We start from the raw sequence: 13,243 nt of genomic DNA on the forward strand, positions 1-13,243 counted from the left end.
GGTAAACAATGTACTCCAAGATTGGTTATATTGTTTGATGCATCAGGTGGATTCAATTGTGAACGACCGAAACGTCACAAAATGGAGTTATGCGTTAATCAAAGCAAAAATGATATAATATCTTTAAACTATTTAACAATGCATTTTAAGCTATTACAATAATATATATAAAACAAGTAAAATGCATCTATTTGAGAGGTAATTTGGATTAAAATTAAGAATTCTCCTTCATTTTACATCGAAAATGTTCATCATGTCAATATTACTCAGTAGATTTAAGAATAAGTCTAAGTAAGATAAATACAGATAATTTCCACTTAGTCAATATTTCTATGTGAAATCTATAATCAGGTAAAATGATTTTTTCAAAATAAAGTTGTGCGCTGATTAAACGTGAATCACATCTAATTCTACTCATAGTAATATGTATAATTATTAGATTTTTATATTATTTATAATGAAAGTATTAGCCTTTGAAAAGTTTGTGCAGCGGGACGTTACGAAAACAACGGCCAATGTGTCCCATGTCCCATTGGTCAGTATAATTCAGGAAGTGGTATGACGTGGTGTGTGTTTTGTCAGCAGGGAAGTTATCAGGATCAGCCAGGATCAACATCTTGCAAGTACTGTCCTAAGGGCACTCATCAACCTAACCAAGGGGGAATAACTGTAAGTCATTTAATACAAGAACACAAGGCTGAAAAACAATTTTTAACACCATGTTCGAATAGATGCACTTATCAACCCGACGAAGGGGGAAATAACTGTTTCAAAAAAGAATTGCAATGATTATAAAGGAAGGAAGAAACTATGTAATTTTAATTCAATACTTTTATTGATTGTTTCTAACTGCAGTGCGAAGTATGTCCTGTTGGTCAATATAATGATCTGAAAGGCAATTCACAGTGTTTTGAATGTCCTATAGGAAAATATCAGAATCAAACCGGCTCAAGCCATTGTGTGTCTTGTCCAAAAGGCACCTATCAACCTAAAGAAGGGGAAATATCTGTATGTCATTTTTCAGAAAAGAAAGAAAAACAGATATGCAATTTAAACTCAATAATATCATTGATTATTTCTATTACAGTGTGAGATATGTCCTGTTGGTCAGTTTAGTGCTCTGGCCAACAGTTCGCAATGTCTTCAATGTCCTAACGGAACGTATCAGGATCAACCCGGATCTAGCTACTGTGTACCCTGTCCAGCAGGAACATATCAGCCTAACGAAGGGAAAATAACTGTATGTCATATTTCAAATAAAAAAGGAAGATATAAATAACAATAAAATAAATGATAAAGCAAGTAAGCAATTTAAACTCTGTTTTTGAAATCCTCGGATCAAGTCATCTCCTTGTCCTCTGCCTAAGGCATTAATCAACTTAATCAAAGGGAAATAACTGTATGTCACATTTTAAACCAAATAAAACAGGAAATATAAGCAATAATAATAATATGATAAAAGAACACAATGGTGATAAACAATTTAGCCCCATGTCTGAATAAATGAACTTTTCAACGCAACGACGGGGGGAAATAACTGTATGTCACTGTCCCAAAAGGTGTGACTATAAAGGAAGGAAGAAAATTATGTAAGGTTAACTAAATAATGTTTACTGACTTTTCTAATTGCAGTGCGAAGTATGTCCTGTTGGTCAATATAATGATCTGAAAGGCAATTCACAGTGTTTTGAATGTCCTATAGGAAAATATCAGAATCAAACCGGCTCAAGCCAGTGTGTGTCTTGTCCAAAAGGCACCTATCAACCTAAAGAAGGGGAAATATCTGTATGTCATTTTTCAGAAAAAAAAAAAAAGAAAACAAGATATGCAATTTAAACTCAATAATTCCATTGATTATTTCTATTACAGTGTGAGATATGTCCTGTTGGTCAGTTCAGTGCTCTGGCCGACAGTTCGCAATGTCTTCAATGTCCTAACGGAACGTATCAGGATCAACCCGGATCTAGCTTCTGTGTGCCCTGTCCAGCAGGAACATATCAGCCTGACGAAGGAAAAATAACTGTATGTCATTTTTCAAATAAAAAGGAAAGTAATAAATAAAAAAAAATAAATAATAAAACAATGAAAGTAATTTTAACTCTGAGTTTTAAATCCTCGAATCAAGTCATCTGATTGTACCCTCCCTAAGACATTCATCAACTTTACCAAAGGGAAATAAATCTTTGTCACATTTTAAACCAAATTAAACAAGAAATGTAAGCAATAAAAATAGTATAATAAAGGAACACAATGGTGATAAACAGTTCAAAACCATACCTGAATAAATGAACTTATCAATGCGACGAAGGGGGGAAATAACTCTATGTCACTTTCCCAAGAAAATATAATTATAAAGGAAGGAAGAAAATTATGTAATGTCAACTAAATATTGTTAACTGACTCTTTCTAAGTATGTCCTATCCTTCGTCGCTTTGATAAGTTCATCTTAGAGAAGGGGCAAAATCTGTATGTCATTTTTCAGAAAAGAAAGAGAGATATGTAATTTCTACTCAATAATCCCATTAACTATTTCTTATTACAGTGTGAACTATGTCCTGTTGGTCAGTTCAGTGCTCTGGCCAATAGTCCGCGCTCCCTGACAAAAGTTCACTATAGTTAACTATAGGACAAACTTTGACTTTGATTTACTATGGAAATTTACAATTATGGATTTTTTTTTAGATGTCAAAGCTAAAAATCTCTTAAATTCAATAACAGTGGTGCAAAATTTGGAAATAATATGTGAATATACAAAAAATAGTGTTCAATTTCATGTAAAAAAAAATGTGCATGTATGAATTGAAGAACAAAGAAATATACCAATCTGAAATTCATAGTAAAAATACTTTGATTTACTATAGTAAAAAAAACCTTTGATACTAGAGTAAACTATAATTAACTATAGTAAACTATAATTAACTATAGTATTTTTTGTTAGGGATGTCTTGAATGTCCTAATGGAACGTATCAGGATCAACCCGGATCTAGCTTCTGTGTGCCCTGTCCAAAAGGCACTTATCAGCCTGACGAAGGTACAATAACGGTATGTCATTTTTCAAATAAAAAAGGAAGATATAAATAACAAATAAAATAAATAATTAAGTTATATTCATTATTCAATTAGCCATTCTACGGATCTAAAAAACTTTGTGACACTGAACGTACAAACTTTGTGACACACTATCTTATTCAATATCCTCCCGATGAATCTTCTAAATATCAGGTACCCAACATACATATGAACACACAATATCATTCTATTCTTAAAAATAGTTCTTTACACACCAAAAGGATTATTGAGATGTTATTTCGAAATTTATTTAGCTTACTTAATATTTTTCTAAGAACCCAAAAGCATTTCATGTTCATTCCATATTTCTTCGGTTAACGCTGATCTACATCTCTGTCTTACATTTTGAGGGACGCGTTCACAGCATACGGATTAAATGACATCACAATTGTAAGAATTTACATCATTTACATAATATTTTGAATTTTTATGCAAAATTTTATGTTTGTATTGTTTGTTTTATGGAAGTTATCAACATTTTGTTATTGCATGTGCGACGCTCCCGTTACCTGTCTACATGCGTTTTGGACGTAATTGAACGAATAGTCGAATACATATATTTGATAAATGGAATTTTTTGACCAATATATATATTAAAACGTATCAAGTATACAATTACCGACCGAATGATATATAGTTTTCATACAGTTAACTGTTTCAAAATTATAAAAATAGCGCAAATGCTGTCGCAATGGAAATTTTGACTTTTTGACACCAACATCGTGCGCGACGTCATATGCAATTTGGGTGAATTCAAAAAAAATGACCAAATGCATATTTATCAACCCACACTAAAAATACAGGCAATGAAAATAGATTTCTATGTCTCAGCATATGTCTTTTGGTAGTGTCTAACTACCTGCCAAATATCTCGTTGATATCTCAATTAACAAAAAAGTTATGCCCAAAAATGATGCTAAAATTGTCAGGAGTGCAACACCTTTTTGTGACATTTTGATATTTCAATATTTCAATATTTTTTGGAGATCTGTGAAATAAATAATAATGTTTTATGTTGAAAATAAAGACTTTCCTGATAATATTCAAAGTATTGAGCTTTGAATTTGGACTGTAGTAACTTTTGTTTAATCAAGTTGTGGTCATGGCTGATGTTTAAAAAAATGTTATACCATGTCAGGAGTGCAACAGAAAAAAACATCAATTGTAAATTTCTGAAAGAAAATTATGACAAAAAAGAATTTTTGAAGTGTAAAACAATAACTGATATACATTTTAAAACTTAAAATTTTTTATATAAATCACAAGCAGCATTAATGAGAGTCAAGTATATGTGCATACCCAATAATGTCAGGAGTGCAACATTTGATCTTTTGCTCCCAAGCATGAAAAAACTATTATCATTATATGATTTTCTGATTTTTATTTTGAAAATAAAGACACAAAGAACATTTTTACCAAATAGATTTATCAATTACAGGATCTGGCTGTGCTTCAGATCTATATTTCTATGGTCAGGAGTGCAACACATTTTTTTAAAGATTCAAATTATGTGTCGAAAACACTTCTATTCACGCTTAGAAGTATTCATTAATTAATAATGATCTTTTTGTATAATTTAATACTAAATTATTGACAGTTTTATTATTAAAATCCTTCCTTTTTCAATTTTATCAATTCAGATGTGTTTTTATCTTTTTTGTGATTTTTTAGTGAACGTTAAAAATAAACACACTAAAAAATTGTCATAAAATTCAAGTAATTCCTCCTCAACTTCATTGAAACAACAGAACAAGTTCTTATGTAATTTTCACTTCACAATTCTACTTTGAAGGCCCCAATGCTTTTGGTCAGGAGTGCAACAAATATGTTTGAATTATAAATCATCCAGTAAGAATAAAAATAAAGAAAAAATGATGAATAGAATTTTTCTAGTGGGTTACTGTGTTTGTCCTCTAAAGGAAAATATGCTATAAAATATATTTTATCTTCTAAATATACATTTAAGCTAGTTTTTGGCATAAATAGGGAATAATTTCAGATAAAATGTGAATTTTAAATACTTTCATCTGTTTTAATACTGAAGTATTGGGTTATAAATATTGCACAATTTCATTACCACTTGATGTTGCCAACACTTTATGAATTTTTGTATTATATGGTTTTAATTTTAAATTTTACTGCAGTAAGGAGTGCAACAAAACTGCTTTATAATTACCAATGCTTTTTAACTATCTTTACTAAAAGATTAGTTGAAAAAAAATGTTTGATACTATTTGATGTTCAAAGCACTATGTCTATCAACAAATTACAGAAATTTTACAGTCATTTCAGGGAGAAGTTTTCATCATTTCACATATAGTTTTAAATACAATTTATATATATTACACTTTGCAAATAATCATGTTTTAAGATCTTCAAAATATGAAAAACCTGCCGTAAAAGATGAAAAATATCAAAACGACAAATTGATTTACAAAGTAAGAATGGGTTATTGTGTGTTAGAATTTTTAAAACAATGTTAAATAAAATACGTATCAGATGTCAGGAGTGCAACACAATAATGTAACATAGGGTCACTTCAAAATCTAGTATTTTTTGTAAGAGAACTTGTATATAAAAATTCTTGTTTGGCTTAGATTTAAAGAATTGACTTGAACGGACAAAAAAGTGACTTTTGAAGAATTTTATTGCTTCATATTTTTTTTCGTATTGAAACTTTTCAAACCAGAATTGAAAAAAATAATGTAAAATAACAATCAAAAAGCCAATTTTTGTCACATATACAAGAGAAGATACTCAATCTAGGTCTAGATTTAATCATCTATACCCCTTTTACCATTTTGAAGCATAAAAAACAATAATTTCTTGTGATTAGAAAGTCTTTTAAGGTGTAATGATATTTTCTTTTTTCAAAAGAAATTTTACTAATAAAAAATCTGAAACTTTTTTATCCAATTGTCTATTATATTGCCACTTCAGGATTTTAAACTAGAATGCATGTGCAATATGATGATATAAGTGAAAAATATGTTATAAGTAGTTGAAATTTTCCAAAAAAAATCAGTTTGGTGGTCATTTTTTTTTTGAATTCACCCATTTCAACTCTGTGTTTTAAATCCTCGGATCAAGTCATCTGCTTGTCCTGTCCTAAAGGCATTCGTCAACTTGACCAGTGGGAAATAACTCTATATCACTTTTTTAACCAAATGAAATAAAACCAAAAAAAGAAAGAAATGTAAACAACTTCAACTCGTTTTCTTGTCTTTTATTACAGTGTGAAATCTGTCCTGTTGGTCAGTACAGTCCTCTAACAGGCAATTTACAATGTTTTCTATGTCCAAGCGGAACGTATCAGGATCAACCCGGATCAAGCTACTGTGTATCCTGTCCAAAAGGCACTTATCAGCCTTATCTTGAAAAGGAAACTTATGGTAAATGTTGTTAAATCTTAAAATTACATATATTTTGCTGACACTATCGTATATTCAATATGAATTATTACGTTTTTTCATAACTATTTGAATTAAATAGGCAATTTCATTTTCTTAAAGATACAGTTTTTCATGATCAATTACAGAGACATTTACATACACGTATATTCTGACTTAAGTAGAAAAAAAATTATGGAGTTAACGATAATGGATACAAAAAAAGATAAATAAAAGAAAAATAGAAAATAAAACAGTCTAATTACCTTTTTTTTATTCTAAATTGACGTACGTAGTAAACTTCAAAATTAGTATAAATTCCACAGTCTGTCCTCTATTATATCGCATGCAATAGCGTAATCAAAGGTTTGGCATAGTCAAATTGCATACATGCATATCTATATCTTTTAAAATGTGTTTTCGTCCTGGAATAAACATATTGAACATTCAATTTACAGATTCTTGTAAATCTTGTGGACCTGGGACTTATCAGTCATATTCAGGTGGGTAAACAGTCATTATTATAAAATCAGATCTGTGGATTTAATGTGATAACTTCGATCTTTAATGATTCTGTTTTCCCTGTAGGACAGAGTTCTTGTGTTAACTGCAGTGTTGGACATTATCAGAATGGTTCTGGACAGACCTCCTGTTTGGTTTGTTCGGGTGATACGTTCCAGGATGAGGTCGGACAAGCCACATGTAAAGACTGCACGGGATTCAGCATGTGTTACAATAAAGAGAAGACAATGTGTTACAGTATGTAATCAAAACCCATTGTTCAAATTACATATTCACTCTGTCTTTAATCAAATGTTATGGAATTTATATGAATTTATGATAGTTATGATACATGACATGTACTTGACATGTACTTGATATTCATACAGATAGCATTTTAGACAAAATCCTGGAAATAAACATGATTTCAGGGAGATTTCAAGTTAGGTATTGTAAAACTTTCACATTTCAGGTTTAACAACACAGATCATGAGTTATGAAAGTTTTGGGATTTTCCGGGGAAATCTTTCACCAACCAACTGTAAACAGCTTTGCTGGTCTGATGCTAGGTGTGAGGGATTCACTGTCAGCAGCATTGAGGAAGTCACTGTCAGCAAGCGTGGGGACGGCAAGAATAGGGAAACCATAAGCCAAGAACAATGTTACACTAGCGACAGCTCTGATGTATATCCAAATGAAAACTATACTTCTTATACATTCCCTCCAGAATGTCATGAATAGAAATCAAAGGAACAGGCACATTTACAACGAATGCGTTTTGCACGGAATAGATATTTTCCTTGTCAGTTGAAATATGGTTTACAAACCGACATTATGTAACCTTGCTCCTTTAATTATTGAAATAGATTAGTCATTATTTCATTTTTTTTTAATTCTGTAAACAAAAATATACATTTTTTTTCAAAAAGGAAAAGGTTGAATGAATAATTCTGTAATTTTATTCATCATCGTTGTATTTTTAAGAATATTTTCGTAAAATTATAATAATCATATCAAAAGACCTGAACTTCAACTGTACATGATTTAAAAATTATAATTTACATAAGCAAAAGATATATAGGTAGATCAGAAGACGAGACTCCCATAAGAGGTTTATATGACTCACTCTTATTTAAACTAGATGCCTTGATGCCTTCTAGAGGAATTCGTTTTTTTTGTTTTCGTTTTTTTTTTTTTTTTTTTTTTTTTTGGAAATGTTTTGATAGGTGCATATAATATTCATTTGTAGAACGAAGTTGACGAAGCGAAAGCGAATCTAAAAAAAGAAATGGTGTAATTGGTTGAAATCTTTGATGAAAGATTCCTTCAGGCATTCATTTAAATAATTTGTCATAGTTTGAGCTAATTTTAATTACTAAGACTTGGAGAAGGTTAAAGTGTAGATGTACTTTATGCATGAAATGTGAATATAACGAACTGTTATCATTCCCAAAAGTCAATTTAAATAATACAAATTATAAGCAAACCCAACACAGACCTCTAAAACGGAGGTAGAATCAAGTGCCGACTAGGAAAAAGCATTCCCCGCCTACCGACCACGACCGCTGTGCGCTCCTGATCTTGATTGGATAATTAATAAATTAATAGACAATTCAGTGCAATATGAATATTGTTCATTGATAAAACGTCGTCAACATATCTAAATGATGAATTAAAAGCCACAGCAGGAGACTTCTTTTCATGTAGAAGTTTATGAATAATTATGCTTCATATGAATACAAAAATGTAGTATGGATTATCAGTAGGTCTTTCTGATTACTTTTATAATTATCTAATGCATGAGACAAACTCCTTTCGACATTATAGACAAATTCTCTTTAAATAAAAATGGAAGTCGCAAATTTTTATATGATGTGTTTGGTTATCAACAATTGTTAAAAAATCATAAATGATTCTGATTCTACAAACATGTGCTCTGGTACTTAACGTGATATATATAAAATACATGGATACTGTCTTGAAATATAAGCGATGTCTGGGCGAGAATAAGAAAACGTGATAGAGGCCTCGGGGTCAGGAGATCTGAAGCAAGGATGAGGCTAAAATTATGTAGTGAAAATTCATTATTTCTCCCATATACTAATTATCTGCTTTTAAGTATTGAGCAAAGTAAGTGCATGATTATAACGAGTTCACATGATGGTTAATCAAAGTAGATATTGTAATTGAAAAGTAAATTGAATAAAAGAATTATACAAGAATTTTAATATATGATATATATACAACAACAATTAAGAAAATATCCTGTATATGGCAGTTCTAGCAATAATGTTCTATCAGCAAAAATTACATTACATTAGTGCTTAGGCATCAAACGATATTCACAGAATACACCCAGCATAATTACCACACCATAGTGGACTCTCTTGGTCTTTGGTATTTTGTGTACATAAATAAGGTAATCTTATATAAATATTTATTCTTCTATTTCTTTTAAGTCTACTTGACTACTAGTATAAAGGACACGTATTTCATAATTTTAGAAGAAGCACTCTTGCTCATCATAACCATGCACTTAGATTGTCTGCTACATATAATTATACAGGAGGAGAGCAGAAGAATTTTTAAGAATTCATGCATTTTCACTCTATGATTAATAGAGCCCCTCAGAACCCCTGACCCTGGGCAATGAATTTCATAATTTTGGTAGAGGACTCAGTGCTTATTACAATCATGCCAACAGTTTGGCTGCTTGATGTCCAGGAATAAGTTCGACCTACATGTATATCAAAGACAAGAGGCCCATGGGCCACAACGCTAACCTGAGTTACTTTGGCCCTGCTGTTCTTCGCCAGACCCTCCCTCCCTTGTAATACTTATTGCGGCCCCACCCTACCCCCGGGGGCCATGATTCGAACAAATTAGAATCTACACTACCCCAGGATGATTCCACATATGTTTCAGTTTTTTTGGCCCAGTGGTTCTTGAGAAGAAGATTTTTGAAGATTTTGCCTATATATTTTAAACTTTGATTCCCTATTGTGGCCCCGCCCTACACCCGGGGGCCATGATTTGAAGAATTTAGAATCTGGACTACCCCAGGATGCTTCCAAATAAGTTTCAGCTTTTCTGGCCCAGTGGTTCTTGAGAAGAAGATTTTTAAAGATTTTGCCTATATATTTCAATATAAAACTTTGATTTTATTGTGGCCCCGCCCTATCCCTGGGGGCCATGATTTGAAGAATTTAGAATCTGCACTACCCCAGGATGCTTCCATATAAGTTTCAGCTTTTCTGGCCCTGTGGTTCTTGAGAAGATTTTTTAATGACCCCACCCTATTTTTGTCTTCTCTTGATTATCTCCTCTTGTAAAGGGGGTTGGCCCTTCATTTTAACAATTTAAACTCCCCTTTACCTAAGGATGCTGTGTACTAAATTTCTTTAAACTTGGCTCAGTGGTTCTTGAGAAGAAGATGAAAATATGAAAAGTTTACAGACGGACGGACAGACAGACAGATGGACAGATGACGGACAAATGGTGATCAGAAAATCTCACTTAAGCTTTCAGCTCAGGTGAGCTAAAAAGTTTACGTACACCGCACAAATGGCCATATCATTAGCTCTTTGAGCCTTTGGCTCACAAGAGCTAAAAAGACAAGAGGCCCATGGGCCACATCGCTCACCTGAGCATATTGGCTAAGCAAAAGCACAAATCGGTTCAGTATTGAAAAGATTACTAGGGATGGGGTGGGGGAGGAGGGGTTGGGGGGGGGGGGGAGTTGTATTTTAAACTACCTGATGATGCTTACATGTCAACATAACAAATGGCTTTGTTGTACTTGAGATTTTAACATTTTTCCATATATTCCTTTGTAAAAATTTGATCCCCCATTGTGGCTCCTCCTTATCCCAGTCGTCATCATTTGAACAAATTGAATCTACACTACCTGAGGATGTTTCCATATCAAAATGACTAATCATGGCTTTGCAATTCTCCTTCAGAAGAAATTTTCCTATATATTTCTATTTAAGACTTTGATCCTCCATTGTGGCCCCACCCTACCCCCAGGGGTCATGATTTGAGCAAAATAGAATCTACACTACCTGATCATGAGGATGCTTCCATATAAATATGATCAATCAGGGCTTTGCTGTTCCTGGGATCCGAAGAAGATTTTTAAAGATTTTTTCTATATATTTCTATGTAAAACTTTGATCCTCCATTGTGGCCCCGCCCTATCCCCGGGGGTCATGATTTGAACAAACTTGAATCTACACTACCTGAGGATGTTTCCATATAAATATGACTCATCATGGCTTTGCTGTTCTTGAGAAGAAGATTTTTAAAGATTTTTCCTATATATTTCTATGTAAAACTTTGATCCTCCATTGTGGCCCCGCCCTACCCCCAGGGGTCATGATTTGAACAAATTTGAATCTACACTACCTGAGGATACTTCCATATAAATATGACTCATCATGGCTTTGCTGTTCTTGAGAAGAAGATTTTAAAGATTTTTCCTATATATTTCTATGTAAAACTTTGATCCTCCATTGTGGCCCCGCCCTACCCCCGGGGGTCATGATTTGTACAAACTTGAATCTACACTACCTGAGGATGCTTCCACATGAGTTTCATCTTTCCTGGCCCTGTGGTTCTTGAGAAGAAGATTTTTAAAAGATGCTATTCATTTTTCACTAATTCTTTATTATCTCCCTTTGAAAGAGGGCGTGGCCCTTCATTTGAACAAACTTGAATTCCCTTCACCCAAGGATACTTTGTGGCAAGTTCTTGAGAAGAAGTCGAAAATGTTAAAAGTTTACAGACAGACAGACGGACAGACAGACGGACGCCGGACAAAAAGTGATCAGAAAAGCTCACTTGAGCCTTCGGCTCAGGTGAGCTAAAAAAAATTATAAAATTTTCTTCCTTCCAAAGGGAGACAATTAAAACAGAAACATATTAGGCAATCAAAGATTACAAAGCTCATCTCGACAAAAGTCATCTAATATGTTGATGGTGCCACCTTTAGTGCGAGCATGTTTTCAGTGTACTGTTTATAAATTGTATTTAGATCCGTCTCTTTATTTGACAAAATCTGACTTCTTACTATACTTTCATCAAGAAATAATAGTCATTTCTCCAAATAAGATTTATCTCCTTTATCAGACGTTGATCTTAGCCATTTATTTTTAGGCAATGCAAATTCCTGAGGTCAATACTGCAATGAACCCTGTTCATGCTTCATAATATATACACAAATCAACACAATACTGATTCAAAATACATACAAGATTTATTAAATTAAACAACATCCTAATATATTTACAATTTGGACAGCAATCATAAATCAACACAATGCAGCTTTATGCTATTCTTATGGTGTTCATGCCCTTTCTAGTTCACCTTTGAACTAGCTGCACTAAGCTAATCCTCCTAAAATGCATCTATACAAGTCTGGTTGGTATAATCTAGCTATGAACAATTAAAAAAAACCTTTTTATAGGTCATTAAATCATAAAATTTAGGTAAGATGAATTCAAGCATCACACTTGGTATCCATTGATGTACGTACATACAGGATCCAAAACCTGCATAAGACCAAGCACCCATTCATGCATAAATATAAGCTTGGTTTTGATATGACTAGTATTAAGATGAAAACATTTCAAGGTTCTCCTTTATTAGTCATTAAAACATACCAGCATGGAGCATTCAAGCAGGTGCATACATGTAAGTGCAAGTTTAGTTTGCCCCTTAATGTGACAAGCAGTGATCAAGTTCATTCAGACTACCATCATTGGAAACCCACATTTGGTTTCGTTTATCCGATCTCGGGATGATAGAGTCACTACAGCATATAATGTATGCTGTAAGTCAGATTGATGCAGCATAATCAGCATGTAACAGATTCTGCATTCATTCATTGATCTATGTAAAATATGTGCAAGTTCAGTTTTACACTTATCATGCGCAAGTATATAAAAAGCACTCAAACCTTTATTATACACATCCAGGACAATTATGATGTATTATTATTACTGAAGCACACTATTATTTAACTGCAGTATCAACACACTAAGCTTTCATATTCCTGTACAGAAAATAATTCTACATACATATACATCAATCATTATAAGCAAAAGGAACAAACAAAATGATAACAGTTTTGTACAAATTCACAAAATTATCACTAAGCTTCCCTTGCCACCCAAGACACATAGGTCATCAAAGATTAGAGAACTCAACTCAACAAATGTTAATATTATTAGCAGGGTTAAGTCCCATATTAAACTAATATTCTGGTAGTGTGCATCCCTAA

General features: G+C 32.6%; 1 protein-coding gene across 1 annotated transcript; it reads left to right on the top strand.

Moving 5' to 3' along the window:
• Positions 1-558: 558 nt before the first annotated feature.
• On the top strand, positions 559-7,701 carry LOC133188016 (sushi, von Willebrand factor type A, EGF and pentraxin domain-containing protein 1-like). Its single transcript, XM_061323405.1, has 9 exons — positions 559-669; positions 1,088-1,240; positions 1,633-1,785; positions 1,870-2,022; positions 2,543-2,605; positions 2,939-3,043; positions 6,306-6,462; positions 7,048-7,218; positions 7,433-7,701. The coding sequence occupies exons 1-9, from the start codon at positions 559-561 to the stop codon at positions 7,699-7,701; spliced, it is 1,335 nt and encodes a 444-aa protein (XP_061179389.1).
• The last annotated feature ends 5,542 nt before the right edge of the window (positions 7,702-13,243 follow it).

Source organism: Saccostrea echinata, unplaced genomic scaffold (genome assembly GCF_033153115.1).
Source record: "Saccostrea echinata isolate AGI-Se365-2 ecotype Australia unplaced genomic scaffold, CSIRO_AGI_Sech_v1 ptg000015l, whole genome shotgun sequence".
NCBI lineage: Eukaryota > Metazoa > Mollusca > Bivalvia > Ostreida > Ostreidae > Saccostrea > Saccostrea echinata.

Excerpts from the sequence above, each read along its gene's own strand:
- LOC133188016 (XM_061323405.1), top strand. The coding sequence starts at position 559 with ATGACGTGGTGTGTGTTTTGTCAGCAGGGAAGTTATCAGGATCAGCCA. Across the intron at positions 2,023-2,542 it reads CTGACGAAGGAAAAATAACT|TGTGAACTATGTCCTGTTGG; the intron begins GTATGTCATTTT and ends TTCTTATTACAG. Across the intron at positions 7,219-7,432 it reads AGAGAAGACAATGTGTTACA|GTTTAACAACACAGATCATG; the intron begins GTATGTAATCAA and ends TTCACATTTCAG.